Genomic DNA, 21,416 nt, shown 5'->3' on the forward strand with positions numbered 1-21,416 from the left:
GAGAAGATAATCAGCAAGGGTCCGACTATCAGCTAGGAGTCCCTGCCCCACTGCTGCTGAAAGTGTGTCTGTCCAGCAGCCATAGTGGCATCTCTTGGGAATGTAAAGAAATGCAGAATTTCTGGTCTAGTCCTGGACTACTGGAGTTGAATCTGCAGTTAACAAGATCCCTAACTGACCTGTATTCTTGTTAAGGTTTGAGAAGCGCTAATTATCCTAGTATTGAGGAGGCATTCTTTTACATCGGAATAAAAGTAAATTAAAATTGACTAACGATTCTAAGGACTTCATTTTCTTCTCCAATTGGATACATTTTATTAATTATAGTCAAATATGAGTAGTGAATTGGCTCTGAGGGGTATCTCAATCAGTGTTCCAGTGAAACAATTATGTGATCGCTTGATAAAGAGACTGACTTCTTTACAAAGATGTAAAGTTTTAAATATCAGTGAAGAACGTAGAGTATCAATAGTAAATCAAGTTAGTAAGCAAAGGATCTTTTGATTTTCCCCTAGGTTAATATTTTTCTATGTACTTGTTGCATATGTGAATACAAAAAGTAATATTTTCCCTATCCAAATTTATCTAGAATTTGTAAATTCTTACTATATACAAGCCTGTAGGTTACTACTATAAGGTTTAAAATAATTAAGACATGGGCTCTACCTTTAAGGAGGTTCCGCAGAGCCTATTTTGAAAGTGTCATAAAATGAGAAGTATTAAGATATATGAAAACACACAACTTCAGCGTGAAGGCAGCCAAGGAAAGGTGGGGAAGGCACAGAGGAGGCACGTTTCCCGTGGACCTTGATAGAAGACAGTGAAAAGTCAAGATGGCAGGAGCTATGGGCATGGTGGTGGAGAGAGGGGTGCTGAGGGCATTCCAGGCTTAGAAGAACAGACCAAGAACATGGAATATAAAAATACATGTTCTTTTCTCTCTGCCCAGAGAGTAAATCTGAATTTTAATTTGACAGATATATACTAACATAATTCTAACATGGATTCTGGGCTTTTCCTTATTGCTCTTTAAATTAGTAGTTGCTTTTATTATCATAAAATGAAACACGATATTTGAGAGAAAGTATTGCTTGTTAAATAGTTCTAAATTACCCATTTTAACCTAAATCAGCTAACCTAAGTAAAGTTGATTCCATTACTTTTTATAGTGGCATCTTATTCTTAATCTTGTATAAACTATATTTTTTTTACTTAAAATCTTTAAAAATTGGCTTAATGGCACCCTGCATATCTCAAAAAACCTAACTTTTTACACAAATGAGAAGCCTAGGAATTACCTTGTATAGATGCTTAGCATAAAAAGATTTTTCCACAGACATGAGGTTAACTAGAGATTTGGCTACTTGAACCTCTTCATGAAGCCCCACTTCCTCTCTGGCTTCACAGCATTTTCAGTGGGAAATATCAGCTAGAATGCATCTGGATACCAGCAATGAAACACAAGTAAAAGTGACTCCAAACTTTCTCCATAGTTGTATACACTTCTTCGCCATGATCACAAGACATCTGCAGGACCTTTAACCCTAAATTCCTCCCCGAGCACTATCCAGAGCCAGTGAAGTTTCAGTCACTATTTTGTGTTCACTTTTGAAAGAAAATAGCATTCCCAGAAGCTCCAGTCGAGAGAAGCCCCCTCGCATCCCACTGTACAATGTTTCATCAAATGCCCAAGCCACACGTGAGGATAGAATGACTGTGACTATTTTAAACTTTCCCGGGACCTGGGGAGGTGACCATAAAGCAGAAAACCCCAGATAAGAGCTGGTGTCCAGAAGGAAGTGGACAACCAGCTGTGGTGCTACAGGGGAGAATCTGCCAAGTTTATACACCAAAGTACTTAGATTTCTGAAAATCTACAGAACAGGTGAACAAACGGAACTTGTTTGGGTTCATGTAGTTATTCCTGATCTTATGGAACACAGGTTTTTGTCTGATGGTCCCTCACCACATATATTTCTTGTTAAAGGTGGTTAGTGGACTTAATGAAATGACTGCACCTGCAAACACAGGGCCCACCAGAGACATAAAATAAATCTCACTTTAAGATCCACCTAATCCTTTTTGAATTTTTTTTTTTTAGTAATCCCTACATCCAAGTTCACCTTCCATTTGTTCATCACTCTTCATTTTTTAAGGGAGGTGAAGAATTCACCCAGAACAGGCCAGACCACCTCTGCTTTCAAAGACCTCAAATTTGTTGCTATTATAAATTACTAGTGAAAATGATCAATAAACAGCTGTGTCTCATTCAAAGGCAAACAGAGGCAAATCTCTATTTTCAGGAGGAGGAACACTTTTTCAACCATCTCCAAGTAGAGAGACTTCCCCTGAGTCTCAGTGTCCAGAGTTCATCACACCCCAGGCCTAAGCCCTCACTGGCGAGGGAAAGGAAATTACCACCAATCATTGGGGCTGCTATAGGAAAACCGGCCCATGGAGATTTTGCTCACTTTGATATCCCCCAATTCTTGGCCCAGAGTAGGCATTGAAAAACTATTTATTGAATGAATAAATAAATCTACCATTTCCTAGCAATAAAGCTTTCTTAATTCCATACTGAAATGTTCACTGCTTCCCTTTATCTCCACCAAAAAAGGAGATGTGGGTAGCTAAGAAATTATTGTCCTTAACTATTTTAGGTTGAGAAGGGCAGGAAGGAGCAACACTTAAAACTCCCTGGTTGGACTGAAAAACAGCTCAGGAAAAAAACATCTGAGATCTCAGATGTCAATCCTGCCAACAATTACCTTGATTCTTCCTGTCCTGGAACATGATAGCATCAGTGTTTAAAAGCCTTGCTCTCCAATTGAGTACATTATCATGAATAAAACGGGAAATTTCTTTTTTAAACTTAACAAATTGGCATGTTCTAAATCAATGAAAAGTTTTCTGCATGATTCAATATTAACAGTTAATAAAAATCTATCAATTGGCAGTGGTATAGGAAAAAACCTCTTCTGAGGTTATAAATCACACAGATCGCACTTCAGGCAGGGCCTGTCATTAGTGTATCGGGGGAAAATCCATAGATGATGCATAGTCATTCTCAGACCATCCACAGGTCTTCTGTCCTTAAGCTCGTAATTCATATTAAATATCAGATATCACTAAACTTTACCAAATATTGCTTGGCACGTGGATTTCCAAAAAAAAAAAATAAAAACCAATTTGTGGATGCCTGCTCTTTAAGATATCTGGCTCACTAATTGCAAAATCTATAGGCAAGTCTGCACAGCATCAAAGCCTGGGTTGATCCTATGAGCAGTTCTAAATGAAAAACTGTCTCAATTGCGAGTAAATAAAGCACTTAATGCACAGTTTCTGACTGTAATGCTGTTTCTCCTGTGGGTTTTGAAAATGACCTTCCTGTAAGCATCAAGGACTATAACTTTTCAGATAAAGAAACTTGTTCCTGTTTTAAATCTGTCAGGTTCATTCCCCTATAGCCCAGAGTTTTCAAAAGCAGAGGAAAAAGTAATCCAGAATTTTTTTTAAAAAGTCCTGTTTCCAGAATGAAGTTCCCTGTCAGCCTGCCTTGGGCTTTAGGTGGAGAAGCCGAGATTAAAGAGTCAGTATTCTTTTTCATGTTTCATCTGCCAGTTTTGTGAATGTAGAGAGAGAACCAGTGGCTACAGCTAAGTACCCAACTGTGATGTTAAGTAGAAAGTGTGATTCTAGTGCGAGTGCACACACGTGCTTGCGTGCGCACATACATACATACATACACACACACATACACACACATACACACTATACACTACTGAATTCCAAAATTTTTGAGTTTCTAGCAGAAGGCGCCTGCTCGCCACTCTGTGCAGCCACTGATGGAGGTACCTCCAGGAGGGGGTGGATGGCGCTGCAGATGCGTCCTCTTGTCACCATGACGATAATGAAGCTCTTTGTTCAGCTGTGTGAATGTGAAGTGTGAAATCTCCGATGATCTCACCATTTCCTATTTATTCTATACTTACCTGAATACACCAAGTATTGCAGCTTTTTAATGCATATGCAAACCGCTAAAACGTCCTTTTGTGAGACACTTCACTAAAAGACTGCTTTTGATATGTGTTCTTCATCTCCTCTTTAACCCGCATTAGACTGCTTCCTTCTTTTTAAGACACAAGCAACTCACTATTTAGAATCTTTGGCTTTGATTTCATAGAACAGCCCAACAGGAAGAGACCATGTTCTCTTTTCTCTCCATATTTCTGAAGGCAAACTTGTACTGATTTGTTTTGATTTACTAACAGAATTATGTTCCTGCCACAGACACAGGCTTCCTTTATGTCCTTTCAATCATCAGTCTATTTCTGTGGACAAAGTTTTCCCAAGGAAAACTGAAATCCCTCTGTTGGTAACTGTGTGCAGAGCTGTGGATGTGTGCTTCAGCGAGACTTCATCAGATTTGGAGGGAAGGGAGTTAATCTCTCCAGCAATAAATTGCTTGTATGCCCACCTCTAAGATCAAACCAAGAGACCAGTTGACATTTAAAAAATATCTTCAGTACAACTGAGCTTCCAGTCTTTTGTGGGGAGACTGTGGATTTGACATAAAAGATGGTGTGTTCTAAAATGTAAGCTCCTGCCATTTTTCGTAGTCATCGCTTCTTTCATGTTAGGAAGGACGAGGTGGTGCTGTGATGCTTAGAACCAAAATTAACCAACGAGCCGGGCTGGCATGGTTCAGAGGAACTGAAGTCTCTTCATTGATCTCCTTGCATTCTCACAAATGCGGGCGCCCCTCTGTCCTCTGAACATCAGTTTATAGAGTTATATTCAAAGTCATCTTTAACTGGAAGGATGGGCTGTGCTGATGATGACTCTGGGTTTCCCGCAGAGTAAGAGCAGCTGCAGCAATGGGTGACACCTGACCTTCAGATATAAAGACACAAGTTCTTATGTGACAGTAAGGGGCAGGGTTATACCTGGAAAAACACTCATCCTCCCTTGTCCACAAGAAAAGGCCATGTTTTGAGGTTCTTAAATAAAAGATTCCTCTATCACAACTTTAAAGCCCTTACTGTACAGATGTTATGGTGTGAACAGTAGATTCAGTGGGGGACATGCAGGTGGTTCTATCCAAACATTTCACGCAGCAAAAAATCAACTTGGGATTAGCCAAAAGAGAAGATGCTAGATTTATGTATTGAAAGTACTCACAACCATATCACGGTTGTGAGATTCAAATTATGTTTATCTGTGTTTTTGACATGCATGTTCTCTCTACATGTATTCATATTCTCTCCCTCTGCTCGGTCCCCCCCCCACCACTCTCTAGCTTGAGCTCATTGTTATGAATTACTCCCAGGCTTATTGGCTTATTGATATGATGGGTCTCATTCTCTTCATAAGGGATGATTCACTATTTTTAAAGACTTCCCTAGCAAGTAACCTTTATGTGCTAATTTCCGGTTTTCCTCATAAAACAGATTTTATGAAATAGATTGACACAAATATTCTCTCATTTCTCTGTTATCTAAAACGGAAACTCAAAAAATAAAAAGAGCCACTGGATTAAAGAGAATTGACGAAGTTTGTGTTTTTCAAGTTCTCTAATTTATTGCAAACTAAAAGTCGCTTTCAAACTGGCACCAAGGTGGCTTTTCTTCTTGAGCTGATTAGGACCACATGAGCTCAGGAAAAGCTGTCAGATCCTGCCTCTGGCACAGCTGGAATGATCCAACTGATTTGCCAGTGTGATTTTTTTTTTTTTTTTTTAAGGAAAGAAGCTTCATCCCCAAGCCATAAATTTATATTCTGGAGCCCCAAGCAAAAATTATTCCTTGCTCATTTTTTAAAAGGCAAAAAATCTACTGTGAACTCTTTTATGGGGACTCCTGAAAAACAGAAGCAACTGGGCAATATTTTGGTCACCGTTTCACACCACAGTGGGTGCCAGCTCCAGTTCTCTGGATCGCCGCTGGCATGTGGGGCCTCATTCACAAAACACGATCCTCAAGAAATGGTCATGGCCTAAGACCGCTGAACTGTTTACCTTTTAAGAGTTCTGTTTGCCAGCCTGGCCCAGGGAAAATAAATGGATTCGGTTAGACTTTCCTTCAGGTCGGCTCTGTGGTGTTCTCCACCCAAGAAGCTGCCAGACCCCTTGGGAGGTTCCCTTCCTCCTCAGTCCTTCCACCGCCACTTCTAACATCAAAACGTCCTCGGTCAGCCGCTCTTTACCAGATGGCTCCTGGCCTGGCGATGCAGAAGACTGTGGTAATGTTTTCATGCCCCCCCCCCGCCAAAATTGAGGTTTATCTTCTCAAGAAACACGGAGGCACTTAGTGAGGCCCAGTCACTGCCTCACCTCAGGAGACGACACAGGAGCCAGCCTTCTAGCGATAACCTTTCAGCCTGCTCAGAGCACAGACCCAGAGGCCACCAGAGAGGTAGCTGCTTCGCTGCCTTCCTATTTCAGATTTGAGATTTTTGTTTGTTTTTAAGAGAAAGTATTATTAGGAAAGGAATATGATTTTTAGGTTGATTCTGCTGATTCTATTTAGACTTTATAATCCCTTTCTCATCTGCTCCTTTCTATGCTCTATTCTGAGAAAGACATTTTTTTTTTTTTTTTTTTAATTTTGTCTGTTCTGATTGAATTCCAGCCCAGGATCTCCGGCCAGGGGGGGATGGGCCTGGCTGACCATCTCAGTGTTTTCTTCACGTGACTCTGAAAAGGGGCTTCTCAGTTGCTTTGCTGTTGTTAGAAGTACTAGAACCATTTGAAATGATTCCTTATTCCAGATACACAGTAGATTGAATCATACACCAACCACTGACGAAGGTGCCGTAAGTTTTCTCTGTGAAAATAGTGGGCAGAATTTCATAACCCATCGTTCTTCTATTAATAGTTAACCAGGTTGAGAGGATTTGAATAAAAGCACGTCTTGTTGCATGCAACAATGGTTTGACAGAAGAGCTGTATGGCAGAGTTAGTATTTTACTGCTTTCAGCTTCACCACGCAGTTTTGTAGCCTGGGAAGCCATGCATGCAGAATGGCAGAACTTACAATCGCCGACAAAAGGAGAGAGCACAACGCTACCTGTGGAGCCTCACCATCAGGAAGAGAGGACAGTTCCGGGCCTTTAAAATACCCTACGCTGTTGACTAGTTTCCCAATAGAACTTGCCACTATTTGAAGCCTTCATCCAAGCAAAGCGTTTTCAAGCCACTGTGAAGACATAATTATTAAATTTTGCAGCCATCCATTTAGTGCATTGTGAGGGGAAAACAAGAGAATGAGGAAAAGCATCCAAGTTTATAGTTTATGGACGTAAAATGCAGAGATTGGATGTTCCGTCATTTTTAGAGACAGGAAGGGAGGCTCAGACACGAAGGGAAAGAGCTGCAGCAGCCTTAAACCCGGCTCTTTTCCAAAGTCACTTCCCTTTACCCATCCGCCCCCCCAAAAAAAAATCAGAATGTACTTCATGAAACTATTGTATATGAAGCACTTATTAGCCGTAATTAAATGGACAATATGAATTTACTACGTCTTTAGGACTCTGGCTTGTTCTGGTTTAGAGCAAGATGATTAATGCAAATACATATTACTTGAGATAACCATTTAGCAGCTAATTTAGCCAAATTTATTACAGCAGTTAGAGGTTTTTCATTTTAGCAGACGGAGACAAGGACATGCCAAAAGTGGGCGACGTGGACGAGTGCACACTGCCCTCTAGTGGCCAGCCAGCTGGCGTGCTGGGGGGTGTGGAGCTGCCGAGATCCTATCCAAGTAATAACAGCAGGTTTTGCACATTTCCGGCATCCCTTTAAAGCAGTCCCATCCCCAGCACTTTATTTCAGGGGATGATTTACTGCACTTTCCCCTTTTACTAGCTCAGGAGTACCCAGATACAAATCAAATCAATTTCAACTTGGCAAGATTTTGGTCAAAGTATCATTTTTAACATCTGCATTTTAAAGCTCTCCTTCAGTGGGTATTTAATGGCACCGTTTCACATTACTGATTGTTTTTACTTCTTCCTTCATTTTGGGCCATATTTCAGCGTCTGTGTGGAACTGTCACTCTGTTTGGCTCTAGCCAAGTCAATTCTGTGCCTCCCTTAGGCCTGCCTTCCTCCTGACTTGGCTGGGGAATTTATTTTGTTCCAACATTCAGTAAAGTCTTACCAGAATTTCCCGACTGACCGATGTAAATTTAATTCATACATGGGCTATAAATTCTGTGCGACAAGATCAAAGGAGCAGATGTAGAAGGATGCCGGTTGATACTACGCATGCCGAGGTGAAATGATCAAAGGCAGAGGGGTATAATATCCATTCAAATATCCAGAATCTCAGAGAGCTCTAACTCAACTTAATGAATAAATCATAGGCAAATTTGCCATTGTTGCCATCTGACATCAAGCCCATTGACCATATCCACACCGTGTTAGGTGATCTGTGAGCCAAGAAGATTTGTAGTCCTTTTATTCCTCCTTTCACACCATGGCTGCCCAAAACGGAATGAAGTCTTGGTAGCTCAGGGCTGCCGCTGTGCTGAACTGCTGTATCCATCAGTCCTACTGTGGCATTCTGCACTGAGCATACAGAGGGGCACCCCTGGCTTGGTGCAGAACCTCCCCTTCCTAAGCTTGAGATTTTGCAGAAATGCTAATCATTTGGTCCCAGTCTTAATACACAATGTCTTTTATTTTGTTTTGTTTTTTCCCCCCAGTACTGAATAAGGGCCAGTGTGTGACCAAGTATTATCGCTGGATGCAGAAGAATGGAGGATATATTTGGATACAGTCTAGTGCCACCATAGCTATTAATGCCAAGAACGCAAATGAGAAGAATATCATCTGGGTGAATTATCTCCTTAGGTATATTTTCTAATTCTCTTTCCTTTGTGTGTCAGTCATGAAATATGCGGCCCAATGGTTAATAGCTGGCTTGTATTATCTTTTGGCAGTATCTGGTGTGGAAATATGTGAAAATTCTGCTCTTCCTTCCACGAGATTCAGAGAAGTGGGAAATGATCAAAGCTATATTGGAAGTGACTTACCAGGCAGATTTGTGATATTGTCAATAACTCTTGGTCTGTCAGGAGTTGCCATGGTTTCTCTCACAAACAGGCCAGAAAGAGGAGACTTTTGCCTGTAACTGAACATTCAAAAGGGACCGCTTTCCCCCACCAAACACACTCACACTCATGCCCTCTAATCCTTGTGAACATTTAGCACGAGAGGAAGGAGAAGTAGCAGGCATATTCCTTTTATATCCCAGCCCTTTGAATCCCGCAGCATTTTACATATTACCTAAGGGTCTGACTCCATTAGGTATAGGCATTAAGGTTTTGGCCAGCAAAGAATTTTTTTGCCAGAATCAAGATGATTTCAGTATTTAAATGAAGGCAAGTCTTCTTTTGCCTGCTCTGTGAGCACAGGCAAGTTTTACTGCTGTTTTGATATGTCCTGGAAATTTATATCCACATCTATGACTAAGTTCAACACCTTCCTAGATTCTAGTGTACGACAGCTTTTCTCTCTCCTTCTTCACTTTCTGCCTTCGGATTCAAACTAACAAAAAATATGTAACCAAGACCTAGACAGGGTGGTCTCAGTTTGCTGGCAAGTTTTCAAGGAGGTTCTCCACCTGCCCCATTGTGAAGCTAATCCCAGTGTCCACCCTGACTCACGCCCACCACAGCACTTCCAGGTTGGGGCTTCTCTTGCCCTAAAGCCACAGAGCAGAGCCCACACTGGTCAGGAGAGTTTCAGTAGGTCTAATGAATTGAAGTTGTTGCCCTTTGGCTGATCATTTAGACAGGGAGGACCTGAATCCCATTTGTCTCTGAGCCAGTCAAATGGAGCTAAGACTCTAACAGTGTCACTCATCAGCATACTGACCCTTCAGACAACATCTGCATACCTTAGCAATGACCCGAAGGCATGAGTGTGCAAGCTACCAACAGCCTATCAATCAGACACTAACGATTATTACTTGAAAAAGGGCCTTGATGTGTACCACTCAAAAGAATCTTCATCTATCTGCTTTCTTTTTTCTTTTTTGGCATCTCATACTCTACCTTGATTCTCTCTAAAGGTAAAAGTAGGTGTTTTAAATGTGGCTTACTCAAAGGCTTGCTTTTCAAGCAAACTAGCCCCTGTGTTTGTGAGATGCTCAAGAAGGGTCTTGACATCAAGGAATCTTTGCACATAGAGGTTGGTGGAACACGGGCGGTATATAATGCAACTGGATATAAAAAAATTCACATGCCCAGGAGAAAGTAGAAAAAGATATTGTTGATTGACAACATTGGCCAGGCAAAAATGATGCTGTGTCAAAGAGACCCATGGTAATGAGAAATTAGACCTTGGTAACAGGATGTACCAAAGAGATAGTTGTTTGTCTCCTGTGCTGATGCAGCTGGGCACTGAAGTCACCTGTATGGTTGTTGCTTCTATTCTGTGAGGATTCTCCTTTCTGGATCTTTCATTCTGCCTCACCAGCCTCAGGACTTTCCACTGGGCCCCCAGCTGGAGGGAGTGAGAATGGCTAAGGAGAGGTTGGTCCATGTAACTCAAAATCCACACCGTCCATCTAGTCTAGGATCCAGTGCCCAAATGCATGAATGCTGATTCTGCTCATCTTAATTCTACATGGAGAGGAAGAAAGGCGTTTAGGTACCAAACACCAGACTCAAGAGCCTCAGTTTCCACTATATAGACCTTTCAGAGCTCACCTGAAAATTCACGCTGAATTTTGTTATTATGCAATGATGAAAGACTAAGTTGGATGACAAGTGATTGCAAACCCCCTGGACCAAGAGATGATAGAGATGGATTTAGTAGAGGAAAGGCCCCCAAGTCTGCCACCCACTGGTATCACTCTGTAGGCTTGAGATCTAGTAAGGAGAGAATTTGGCTTCAGAAAATATCAACTATTCAAGTCTGTTTTTCTTTCCCACATTCTTGTCCTTCGTTCTTCCTGAGCAGAATTTTCATGCTACCTCTTCCTTCTCACATCCCCTCACCTCTGCGCCCCAATCAGGCTTGTCCTTCCCTATTTTGAAATTACTGCTCCTCCAGTCTCCTTCCCTTCCCTCACACTGCTGGGTAGAATTAGAGTCTCAGAATATCCAGACCAACTAAGTGCTCGGGCTACCTTCTCACCATAGTCTTATCTGATGATCTAGAGAAGGCTCTGCTGCTGAAGCTAATTCACACTAAGGAGTAAATGCCTGATAATCTATCTTACTGAATTAACCCTCCCAGGGACATCTGTAGATTTAGAGCAGTGACTAAAACAGTGACTCTTTACTATAGGAATTTCACTAGAGGTTAGCAAATGAGTTGGTAATCATCTGAGAGGCTCTGGTTGGCTAGCCCTCGTGGTGGAAGGAGAGAAGAGGCATTTCCCAGCTCGAGGCAAGAGGCTTTTGCTTTTTGCCCACAGATGACAGTCGCTTGTAATGCTGGCACACCGGGCTGACCTTGGAGTGGCATTTTTGGAACACGGCTAACTCAAACTGACCAAAAAGTCACTTTTCTAGAAAAGACACTTCTGTATTAAAAATAGAACAAAAGTTAAGCACGTTTGTGCAAATGGGGTTAGTTCTGTTAGGACCTCTTTCACACTGGGATTCTCCCCACTGCAATCAGATTTCCAGCTAACAAGCCACAGGTGTACACCACATGAGCAGATGAAAATGTGATTGTAATGGGTGTGTTGACAGTTCAGTAGCCAGAATCCATGCATCCCAAGGTGCACCTGTGCATCTGTCAGGTCGTTAGGCGCCCAGGGCTCTGCCCCCCGCCCCAGTGGCTCTGAAGCCATCTGAACAGCTGAGAAGCTCCATCAAGGGGCCAAGGCAAGGGCACTGAGGCGATGGACTCATTAGGAGCCCCCAGAGAAGCTGGAGCACCCCAGGAGGCCTGGGAATGCGTTGTTGAGAGTACTTCTCATCCTCCCTCCCCCCAGGTGCTATACCAGGAGGAATGTCAAGCAGCACAGTTCCCTGGCCCCCAGTGGTACCTGATTATTTAAAAGCTTTTTAGCAGCTTTCACGAAGCATTTGGGTATTCAATCATTGTAGCAGGGTGCATCTGTCCCCCGGCATGTGAAATCTAAGCTTTTTACAAGTCCCGTGATGCATTGAGAATGATTTCATGCTTCATCTTCCAAACTTCAAAAGCTTGGGGGGCAAGGAACTGGGGAGAAGATGGTCGAAGCCTGCAAACCATGCAGAATGGGTGTCTGCACTCCTAATGACTGCCGCCCTCCTCCACAGTAACCCCGAGTACAAAGATACACCCATGGATATTGCACAGCTGCCCCATCTGCCAGAGAAAACTTCGGAATCCTCAGAGACATCCGACTCTGAATCAGACTCTAAAGACACCTCAGGTATTACAGGTACTACTCCTTCTCCGTGTTCTGCAGTTAAGGCTTAGCTTTCCAAACACTAGGGCTGGGCAGTGGCCAAAGGGCTAGTGTCATAGAAAGCAGCTAGTCAAGTCTTGTAGACAAATGTCACATGAGGTTGTGACTGAGTCACTCTCTACACACTGGTGCATGTGTTTATACACTATCCATCACCACAAATGTACGTGCACACATCTTTATTTGTGTGTGTGGTAGGTAGAGATCCAGACATACATATATGTCATAATATATAAATATGTGTGTGGTATATATTTAAACACATAGATATAGGTGTACTGTGGCCTATACATGTAGGTATGCAAACATACAAGAAGGAAGAGCCTGATTTAGCAATCACTTAATGTCAGCCTCCACTGGCCATACAGAAGCAGCCTTACCCTAGGCCCCTAAGCAGCCTTACCCCAGCAGGTAACAGGACTGTCTCTGCTCCCTCCAGAACAGTCTGTGTCTTTGACCCCAAATAGTCACAGCCTTACAAGCCTCTACAGCAGGCTGCCTAATGCCGTCAGGGCACTGGACTATTAGTTATTTTCTGGCCTATGTGGAACAAATCCCTCCTTTCCCATTTCTAGTTACGTGGGGAGGTAGGCATTCTGAGTAGTTCTTTGGGGCACAGGTAAGTTGATATTAAAATCTCCTTTCATCCAATCCTCCACCCCCTTCCACAGACACACAGAGCCAGCGAGCATAGGACCCATGCCACAGAAAACCCTCCGCCTTTCTAACCATCCTCTTCTACTGCTACAGAAGGATGGCCAGAGCGGATCCATGACTTGCCCAGGTTCTAGTCCAGGCTGCCTTCCAGAAGCATCATAGTAGAGCCTTGAAATCAGTATCATCCCTAACTCATCAGAGGTTGTGTTACTGGGAAAAATCTGTGGTCCCTTAAGTGTGCTGGAGGGCTAAACCCCCAGCCCCCCCACACACAAAAACACACGCCCCCTATCCTTGAGACACCTGTTCTCCATAAACACATATCCCTACAGCTTCAGGGAGATGGAAGGAGGGGAGGATCTTATTTGTTTTCCTGTCTCCTAAACTACACTCCTCTGAAAGCTCTTTCCTAAAGAAGAAGTTCTAGGATATATAGTCTCAGCTCCTTATTTATAAGAATGTAGTAGTGCACAAAAAGGACAAAAATTCCCCTGCCCCTTGGAACTTATATTCTACTTGGAGAAGAGACAGAAGTAAATAAAATGAAGCAAGATACACAGTGAATCAGAGAGTGAAGCAGAGCTAGAGAGAAAAAGAAGGCCGAATCAGGGAGTGTGGTTTTCAAACAACGTACAAATATTCACCAATGGAAGGTGCCAGTCTCTTTAGAAAGTCACCCAGCATACCATCATGTTTCGTCACTGAACTCCTTATTCCAAGTGCTTACTGACTCCCTCAGTACTTTTTTTAAGATTTATTTTTTATTTATACAATAGCTGGGGTACAGGCCAGAGGCACAGGAGGGTGCCTCTGGGAGAGGATTCACCAGAGACAGAGTGGGGAGCAGAACAGGCAGACAGACCGAAAGCACTGCTGAGGGGACCAGCGGCTGAGACAGGAGAGGTCTGCTGCGCCATGTGGGAATCTCCCTGGCCAGCTGGGAATCGAACCTGCGCTGCAGAGGCTGCAGACAGCTTCACAGCCCTGTGCTCAACCCACTGCGCCTCCCTCAGTATTTTTGTGGGACTGTGCAAACTTTAATGTGTCTGAGAATCACCTGGGGATATTGCTCAAAAGTAGACTGATTCAGTTGGTCTGGGTGGGGACCTTGTGCTGTCGTGGCACCTTGCCCGTGGACCACACTTTGAGCCAGGGGCAAACTAGTCCAGATCCTCAGAGAGAGAAAGCCCAGGCTTATTAAGTAACTGAGGCGATCAAGAGCTTAGGTTGGGGCAACACAGCACCCTGCCCCACCCCAGGCCCTAGGAGGGTCCCCCCTGCTAATGTGGTGTCTCCTCTCTCTCCTCCCCGCTCCCCACCCGGCTGCCGGCCCTCCGCAGAGGACAACGACAACTCCAAGTCCGACGAGAAGGGGAACCAGTCCGAGAACAGCGAAGACCCGGAGCCCGACAGGAAGAAGTCCGGCAACACGTGTGACAACGACATGAACTGCAACGACGAAGGCCACAGCTCCAGCAACCCGGACAGCCGAGACAGCGACGACAGCTTCGAGCACTCAGACTTTGAGAACCCCAAGGCAGGCGAGGACGGCTTTGGGGCGCTGGGCCCCATGCAGATCAAAGTGGAGCGCTACGTGGAGAGCGAATCTGACCTCCGGCTGCAGAACTGCGAGTCGCTCACGTCCGACAGCGCCAAGGACTCGGACAGCGCGGGCGAGGCGGGCGCGCAGGCCTCCAGCAAGCACCAGAAGCGCAAGAAGAGGAGGAAACGGCAGAAGGGCGGCAGCACCAGCCGCAGGCGCCTGTCCAGCGCGTCGAGCCCCGGCGGCCTGGACACGGGTCTGGTGGAGCCGCCCCGGCTCCTGTCCTCCCCCAACAGTGCCTCGGTGCTCAAGATCAAAACGGAAATCTCGGAACCCATCAACTTCGACAACGACAGCAGCATCTGGAACTACCCTCCCAACCGGGAGATCTCCAGGAATGAGTCTCCCTACAGTATGACCAAGCCCCCCAACTCGGAGCACTTCCCGTCCCCGCAGGGCCAGGGCGGCGGGAGTAGTGGGGGGCTGCACGTGGCCATCCCCGACTCGGTCCTCACCCCTCCGGGCGCAGACGGCGCAGCCGCCCGCAAGACTCAGTTTGGCACCTCGACCACCCCGGCCTTGGCTCCGGTGGCCTCCGACCCACTGTCCCCCCCGCTCTCGGCGTCCCCGCGGGACAAGCACCCCGGGGGCGGCAGCAGCAGTAGCGGGGGGAACGGCCCCAGCGCATCCAACTCCTTGCTGTACACTGGGGACCTGGAGGCGCTGCAGAGGTTGCAGGCAGGCAACGTTGTGCTCCCGCTGGTGCACAGGGTGACCGGGACCTTGGCCGCCACCAGCACGGCCGCCCAGAGGGTCTACACCACGGGCACCATCCGCTACGCGCCCGCCGAGGTGACCCTGGCCATGCAGAGCAACCTGCTCCCCAATGCGCACGCTGTTAACTTCGTGGACGTTAACAGCCCGGGCTTCGGCCTCGACCCCAAGACGCCCATGGAGATGCTCTACCACCACGTGCACCGGCTCAACATGTCAGGACCCTTCGGCGGCGCCGTGAGCGCGGCCAGCCTGACGCAGATGCCCGCCGGCAACGTGTTCACCACGGCCGAGGGACTCTTCTCCACGCTGCCCTTCCCGGTCTACAGCAACGGCATCCACGCGGCACAGACTCTGGAGCGCAAAGAGGACTGAGGCGCGGCCCAGCGCGGGCAGGTTCCGCCCGGAGGCATCGTTGGCGTTTTCGTTTAGACCTTTAATTCTAGCACTTTGAATTCGAGCAGGCCAGCGTCTTCTCTCAACACGACGGTCCCTATTTCACCCCCTCTTTCTTTAACCTGACTTATTCTTTCGTGTAAAGATATGTTTATTTTTTGCCTTCAGAGGGTCAGATGACCAGTTGCCTGCCATTTTGTCTTCTTCTAAGATGTGTGTTGGGTTGTTTTGCTTTCCTTTGCATCTTTATTAAGATGTCTTTAATGTGTATATGCCTCTGCCATAGAATACTCAGTCTTGTGGTCAAGAGATTTCTCAAGTGACAACCATTGGGTTTTCTTCAAGAAGATCTTGATATGATCAAGATTGAAAGAGACAAGCATAAACAATGTGCCCTGTTTGACTAAGTCAAATGAAATGGGGTGGTTTTTTGGTTTTGTTCCTAATTCCTTTAAAAATAGGGGGATAGTATTTTAGAATTTTATGCAGAATTTAATTCTCTTTTTATGGTTAAGATTTTAAGATTTTCTTACTTGCACATAAAAATAATTTGGGTTCTTAAACTTAATTTCTGGCCTGTGACTAGAATGTTTAAAAAAAAAAAAAAGTTGGTCTAAATGTTAATTACTGAAACATTAACTTAATTTCTAAAACCATGGTGCTATCATTTATTAATCTGTAATGTCTTCATACAAAATGCAGCTCCTGGGCTGGGTTTTGGAAAAAAATGTGTTCTGTCCTGGTCTGGAGTCCGTTGCTGCAGTCTCCTTGGTTAGTTAAGACAAAGCCCTCATTAATGTTTGCTGCAGGACTTAAAATTTTTTACCTCCCAACTAACAAACATAGCCTCACATTAAATTTAATGGGTCAGCAAAGCCCTTTTTAAAGGGGCTTTTGGAAAACTCAATCAAACTGATTTGAGGAGCAGTGTAGGTACATACTATCTTTTGTTGAGCTTTTTTTTTTTTTCCTTTTCTCAGTCTAACTGAGGCTAATTTTTGCAACTTCAATAACATTTCAGAGTAAAAGAAGGAAAAACTATTTAACATGTTTTCAATCTTTTTCATTTCTTGCTAAAAAAGGAAGGTTGTATTTGGGGGGGGACTGATTTGATTTGATGGCATTTTTCCCCTTTGGTTCTCTTATTTCTAGGTTGAAACCAATAAGGTTTAAAACTAAAGAATGGGTTAATAAGCTTCAAACAGATAACTGCAACTGAAAACTGCACATTAAAGTAAAAAAAAAAAAAGAAAAAGAAAAAGAAAAAAATATCCTATTTTGTCTTTGTTGCCAGAAATCAGTGTAGTGTCAAACACTCCAAATGACTGTCAAGTATAAATTCTTCTTCCACTCCATTTTTGGCAGCTGTTTGTTAAGGCATCTAATAACAGATGTGAGAACTGTAACGTGTGCAATGTGTACGTGTCCTTGGCTGTCAGTCCCATTGCAGTTTCAATGTGTGTTTCTATATGCAGTATATACTAAGCTAATGTAGTTGTTTCGTCCTTTGTCTTCTCTGTGCTCTATCTCTAGTCCGGAGTGGTACAGTCCCATTCCTGCAGTCCTAGTGAATCAGTGATTCTTGGGGGTTAGTGACTTTTGTGTGGTGGCCTTCCTCTGTAATGTCACCCTATGCTGCTTCTACTGTCTGTGGATCTTCCGTTTCACTTTTTAAGATTCCTGCTGTTGCTTTGCTGGTGTATATTCTCCCGCCCTCTCCTGGCTTTCCCTCCCGCTCTCATCTCCCCTTCTCCCTCCTCGTCTTTCCTCCCCCTTCTCCGAAATCTTTTTCATTCTCAGAGATAAAAAGACTCTTAACTAGCTCAAGGTTAATGGAGCCATTTTTCCCACAACGGAATTCTGGGTATGACTCTTTCTTCCGGAGTGCCCTACAAAGCACTGAAGAATAATGCTCAGATATAGGAAATAAATTGATGCCATATAGCCTCAGTTGTTAACATTCCCAGAGTCCCTTGTGCTCTACCTAAAAGCAGTGGGTGCTTTTCTTTGGTTTCCTTCCAGGTTGGCTGATGGAGCAATATATAAAGCAATTACCAGTGAGACAAAATTATTTCAAAGGTCAACCAACATTTTTTAAAAGGGGAGGGGATAATGGAATATAGAATTGTCATATATATCTTTGTTTATGTGTGCAATGCTAATCTAGCAACTCAGCTGTCCTTTGAATATCACTGTGTTGAGTGGATTCCTCTGGGACCTTGATTCCATGAGTTGGGCCCAAACCACTGTGGAATACTAGCAAAAAATGTTCAATGCCACAAATTTTAATAGTAAGCTCACTTGAAGGATTTACGTAGGTTTAGAAGGTGAAGAAGGCCAATCACAAAATTGAAAGAGTAATTTTGGAAGCTCACTCTAGCTATCGAACAATCAAAGGAATGCACCTATCAGCTACAAAGAACAGCTAGACAGCTGTTTTATTTTTTCTTTTATAAATGTTTCTGTGTTGTGTCAAAATGATTTCTGGTGATTTAAACTAACAGATAATCACAGCTGCTGTCTAAATCCATAGTGTTTAAAATTACAAAATGAAAAAAAAAAAAAACACTTCATTACCTGTGAAGACTGTGTCTGTGTTTTTAACTATTTCTTGTACAAATATATGAAAACTTTTATGAGGAGACTGGTGCCAAGTAGCTGAATAATGGGGAAAGGGATATTCTGTTCGTAAAAAATCTTAGCAGTGTTACCAACTCTACAATATATATATAAAAAATTAAAACGTTACAAAGCGACAGCTATGGTACATTTGTTTTGTGTGAAGCTAACCGGACCTAACTTCCTGAGTGCCTGGCTTATTTTGAAACATTTTTTTTCATTGACCATTGATAATGCTGCAAATCAGAAATGTACATACTTCATTTACAACAGGGTTCTTTTTATACTTTTGTAGATTCTCATACATGTCACATACATGGTTGTCTTTATGTAACTTAATTTTTCATCCGCAGGTGCCATTTTCATAATAAACTTCTCTTGGATTTGTTACTATCTGGCATCATTTCTTTTACATGGAACCATCCTAACTAATGAATGCTGGTAGTATTTGTTTAAGCAGGTACCTTGGTCATTATTCTTGATTTAAAAAAAAAAAAGTTTTGAAAAGATGCATCCATATTTTTTGCTAGTTTTGGAAAAAAAAATACATAGCCATGAACTAATGAGGCTGACAAGGCACAGATTAAGATGCTAATCCAAATACTACACCAAACTTGCAACCATCCTAAATTTTCAACTACCCCAACTCATTGTCATACTGAGCATTATGATGCACATTATCCAAGCTGAACAATGGGCCTGCAACATTAACCACATGAGAAGTGTGCATTTTTTCTTGATTAATGCACAGTAAGTGATGATAATTTTCATACATTAATCATTTAAAATGCACTCAATGTTTTTCATTTATTATAATCTATAATGTATAGCCAACTGTTCATTGCTTGTATCTTCTCTTTATACTAAATATGTATTTTCTTTCTCCAGACAGAGTAAGTCATGGTGGTGGTGTGTTACTGGTTAGGTCAGAAGGATATAGCCTGTCACATTTTAAGGCAGGTCAACTGGCTAAGTCAAAAAGAGGGGGAAAAGGAAGCTTCAATTGTTCTGTCAAAGTTAATACAGATAGTTCACCTGTTAAGTCTGTGCTCTCCAGAAAATGAAGAGAGATGAATGGGTTGAGCTAAAAGAAAGCACAGATAGTTTTGTCTAAAAGCTACCAACTACAGAAAATATCACTCCCTAGTTAAAGTTTTCAGTGATGCTGGCCCATATGAGGACAGCACTAAGAGAGGGTTGCTACCAACTGGCAGATATGAAAATGTAGGTTATGGTTGTGGGGCCCTAGATTGCTCTCCTATGCCTGATATGGGTCTTTGAAATAAATGCTTAAAAAATGGAAATAGGGGGCCTCCCTGGTGGGGCAAGGGGTTAGGCACCGCACTATGAGGCAATCCACAGCCTCTGCAGCACGAGTTCGATCCCTGGCCGGCCAGAGAGAAACCTACATGGCAAAGCAGACCTCTTCTGTCTTGCCCGCTGCTCCCCTCAGTAGTGTGTTTCAGTCAGTCTGCCTGTTCCGTTCCCCTCTTTGTCTCTGGTGAATCCTCTTATCCCCCACACCTCTGGCCTGTACCCCAGCTCTTGTATGCATAAATAAATCTTTTAAAAAATGGAAATAGGAAGAATACACATTGGTTTTTTCCCAAGACTTCTCCAAAATTTTTCTTTCCTTTTTGCTATTGAGCATCAAAATGGAGTCTAGCAAGAATGAAAAGTCGAGACATTGATGAAGCTAGGGCCTGTGCAGTCCTGAAGAGATGGCAGTGAGCACTAAAGCTCACTCAAGGCTCTGTCTCTGCAGTGAAGGTGCCTAGTGGTGGCTTCCAGAGCTTTGTGGGGGGGAGGGAGGAGGGTCTACCATGGCAAGGGCAGTTGTAAGACTGTGGGATTAGGACTGACCCTTTGTTGGCTAATAACCATGCTGGTTGGCTATAACACTTTACTCCTGGACATCGCTTTCGCTCTGCCAGTTGGAGATGGTAGTAAGGGGGATTGTCTATGGGAAGCCAGACATGTAACAGATGAATTGAAATCTTTACAATATTTGGAGCTTCTGCAGTAGAAGTGGTAGAAATTCTGGATTCTCACTCAACTTCAAGCCTCCCTTAGCATCAACAAGCTTCCTGTCCTTTGTTTGTGCCCAGCAATTCTGTAATGTGTACCATAAAATGAAGACCATCTCTCAGCCAAAGAGAGTGAGTGAGTGAGCTCTGGGCTCAGACCCACTTGCAGTTGGAAAGCCCTGCCACTTCACCAGCCCAAGGCTGGCAGCCAAGCCAGGGCCCTGAGCTCCCCAGAGGCACAGAAGCTCTCCCTTGCCAGACTGGCAGCAAGTCTATTTGTCAAGGCTCCAGTTTTAGGTGATGGACAGAACACGGATCCATGGCCAACTCTCTCAACCTGTTCTCCCTCCCAGTCAATCCTCATACTTATATGACAATGAGAAACAAGAAAAATAAACTAAAAGGCAGCAGGTAGGACAAGGGACAAGTAAGACATTCAGTTGAGTATAAATAAACTGGTTTTAGTCCTGGTAGACTGTAATTCTTTACACTTTCAGCCTTCCCAAAGCCTATTTACATTCAGCATGCTAACAACAATTGGAAATCACCTTAGCCTGTGTGCTGAATTGAAGGTAAAAAGAGAATGTCTAGTGTCAAGTCCAGAAGATAGTCTGTTTAAGGCAACAAGACTATTATCCAGATTCAAAAAATAGAAGGAGTGGAGGACTTGGGAAAGAATGAAGTCTTCCTTTGCCAATACCTTATATCATGTCGTAAAAGAAGACGAACCTTGTTCTTGAGCACGGTTTCCAAAGAATGATGACAACTAGCAGGCCTCTGGGAGGCTAAGGTAAGTGAACACCCTCAGCTGCTCTCCTGAGCCTTCTAAGGAACCATTATGAAAAAGTGCATGACCTGATAAACTCCCCTTACACACAAATCATGGCTTATTATCTGCACCCCCACACACACATTGTGACTAGAACTCAATGACTTACAAATAGATTTGACTCAATAAAGATCGGCAAATGCTGAGATGAGAACA

The 21,416-nt window shown here is 43.5% G+C and overlaps 1 protein-coding gene across 10 annotated transcripts in view; it reads left to right on the plus strand.

Annotated features, from left to right (window-relative positions):
• Nucleotides 1-18,794, plus strand: part of NPAS3 (neuronal PAS domain protein 3) — an 846,848-nt gene extending 828,054 nt beyond the window's left edge. For 5 of the 10 annotated variants that reach the window (XM_054689778.1, XM_054689784.1, XM_054689786.1 and 2 more), the window contains 3 exons: nt 8,706-8,853; nt 12,264-12,388; nt 14,413-18,794. In XM_054689778.1, coding sequence (XP_054545753.1) covers nt 8,706-8,853; nt 12,264-12,388; nt 14,413-15,764 — 1,625 coding nt within the window. In that variant the 3' untranslated portion in view covers nt 15,765-18,794. The remainder of the gene's footprint in view (nt 1-8,705; nt 8,854-12,263; nt 12,389-14,412) is intronic. The other 5 variants (XM_054689775.1, XM_054689777.1, XM_054689781.1 and 2 more) reach the window with 3 other exon arrangements.
• The last annotated feature ends 2,622 nt before the right edge of the window (nt 18,795-21,416 follow it).

The sequence above is a fragment of the Talpa occidentalis genome, unplaced genomic scaffold (genome assembly GCF_014898055.3).
Source record: "Talpa occidentalis isolate TD23 unplaced genomic scaffold, MPIMG_talOcc4v2.1 talOcc4.11, whole genome shotgun sequence".
Taxonomy (NCBI): Eukaryota; Metazoa; Chordata; class Mammalia; order Eulipotyphla; family Talpidae; genus Talpa; species Talpa occidentalis.